A 2,500-nucleotide genomic window follows, 5' to 3' on the forward strand; every position below is an offset into this window, starting at 1 on the left:
TAGCGCTGCGAACGCCTACTCTGATGGCACTACGAAGCGAAAGCGCGACGCACAGCAGAGCTTTGTCAACTACACCGAGCGACGGTTGCTACGATACAAAATGCCGCGATACTCGCGACTACTACCATCACTAGCAGCGGATCAACATTCGCGGTTCCAAACATCTCCAAAGCCGGTTTCTGCAGTCCCACAAATCCATTCCCGGCGAGACGTCATCGCGTACAAGCATCAAGCATAGCTAACAATGAAAACGATGACGACATTCAGCATCACGTCGAATGGTGGGCCAGTGGGCCGCTTCATGTTGAAGTCTCTTTTTCTAAAACATATAAGTCATGGAGGCTGTTGACAGAGGGGATCTCTTTCTCTCTTTCTCTCACGCTTGTTTATGCAGCCTTCCTCCTCCTCGTTCAACTTCACCGCGCCACGAGATGATAAGATGCTGGCTGGCGCGTGGGTCAAGAATAAGATCGGGGATTCCCCGAATCGGTCAACCGATTGACGCGTGTAAGAAGAGATCAGCCGCAAAACCAAAACATCACTCCAGTTGATGCGCCAGAAAGGGAGAAGATCGAAGCAAACCGCGGGCTTTTCCCAGCGCGCGCGATCACGATCAAGTACCGGTTCTGCCGCGAATGAGTGTGAGTGGGGTTTTTGTCGACTTGGTTGCATTATTATTGCTCTCCCTTCCTTTCCTATAGACTCCGCGGCGTGCGACTACTGCGTTGGCATACATAATTGCACGGTCAGCTAATTAATATTCACCACCAATCGGAGAAGAATAATAAAACTTCACCGCCGAGTACTGAGCGTGTGCGTGAATCACGCACCCCACTCCCTTCACCACCAGACGCACCCGCTGTTGAGCTGGAGCACGCCGACGACCCCTTTGCGTAGCTTTAGGCCAGCGAGCGTTCGTCAACAGTTTAACGATTTTAAATTTGAATTTAATCACTTTGTTTAGAGACTAACGAACAGGTAGTCATAATGCTGGAGCAGCACTTACCGTACAGCTCATGCCGATAGCTGTCCAGGTTCAGGAGCGTCGACATTTTTGTTGTTGTCGCGGAGATCCTCTTTGTTTCCACGTGCACACGATGACCTTGACTCCCTCGCAGAATGGAGTGGAGGCGCGCGGTGACGTTGTATGCTTTGCCGTTTTACAACACCTCGTTACTTCCTAGAACGACGACGGTAGGCGCCCTTCAATATGTTTCTGGAACCGTTTCTTTGAAATGAACTCAACCCTCAGGTGCGCCGAGAATCGCTCACTAAAACTGCACTAAACGACGATGCACTTGCACACACCTTCACGCACTCTCTCGTCATCGATTTGGCCACTATACAGACACCTGGTGGTTGACACTCGTCTTATCGCTTGGCGCTTCGTTGGCCCCGTGGCCTCGCCTTCGCGGCTGTCACACTCTCTCTCTCGCGCACAACCACTACCAATCGGAAACGAAATTGCTTGTAAATTGCGTTGCACTTTGCACAGCTGGGAACCTCTAAACTCAACAAATGCACGACACTTCGAAGGGGTTACTAAACAAACTGCGGAGAAGACAAGGAAAACGGATCGCGAGCGAAGAGAGCGCGTTCTGTTCCGGTGAAACTGAAACTGGTGAATGAAACTGGTCCCCACCCGCGGACTGTATCATCGGTGCCAGCGTTGCTTCAAAGATCCCAAGTGTTGGTGTGCGTGGAAACAAAGCGCCCCAATCAGCTGAGCGCCACTTGTCAAAGGCAGGCTCGTCGCGAGTAGTCCAGCATCATCCCGGAATCCGGCGCAGGCCAATATGAATACGTTCGGATGCACGATCCACGCATACACTCGCCAGTTACTATTGGGGATGGCAGAACTTACTGGTAGACTCCGGCGTGTGATTCCCCACACGAAGGCACACGAACTCTGGTAAACAGGCCGAATAGCAACAGGTTGCTCTTCTGGTATCTGCTCGTGACACCATCTTTCGAAATAATTCGTTATTCGGAATGTTTCAAGCTGGAGCCGTTATCACATAGTTGCGGTCACAGTCACAAACCTCGAGTGGGTGTTCCGCTAGACATTTACGATATAATCGAGGGACCGTGAAGCGTGGCTGCATTTTTGGTGCAGTTGCCGAGTGCAACCGCACCCTAGCTGTCTGGAGCACGTGCTAGAGATAGCGCGGTGGTAGGTGTCATAAATCGGCGATTCCGGGATTTAAAGATATCCTACCATTCAATTTATCGACTATAGCAGACTTAACGCAGTACAAAGACAAAAAGATAAAGGGCTCGACGGTGACACCACAAGTAGCTTCCGGCGATGCGGCCCAAGACATCGTCATTCGTCAACTCTTTCCGGTGGACGAACAAGCCTCAACGTTACCGGGCAGATATCAATCGATGCTCCAGAAACGATCCGGAGTTGACATGTCCATACACGGTGTTTCTTATCAGTTGAAAAAGGGGAGAACAAAGTTCAACAAAAACGCAATAAGGGGTGTGATAGCAATTT

General features: G+C 50.7%; 1 protein-coding gene across 1 annotated transcript in view; it reads right to left on the reverse strand.

The window, feature by feature from the left end:
- Positions 1-1,785, reverse strand: part of LOC125956849 (nuclear factor NF-kappa-B p110 subunit) — an 8,971-nt gene extending 7,186 nt beyond the window's left edge. The window contains exon 1 of the mRNA XM_049689080.1: positions 1,007-1,785. Coding sequence (XP_049545037.1) covers positions 1,007-1,052 — 46 coding nt within the window. The 5' untranslated portion in view covers positions 1,053-1,785. The remainder of the gene's footprint in view (positions 1-1,006) is intronic.
- Between the last annotated feature and the right edge of the window lie 715 nt (positions 1,786-2,500).

The sequence above is a fragment of the Anopheles darlingi genome, chromosome 3, assembly GCF_943734745.1.
Source record: "Anopheles darlingi chromosome 3, idAnoDarlMG_H_01, whole genome shotgun sequence".
Lineage (NCBI taxonomy): Eukaryota > Metazoa > Arthropoda > Insecta > Diptera > Culicidae > Anopheles > Anopheles darlingi.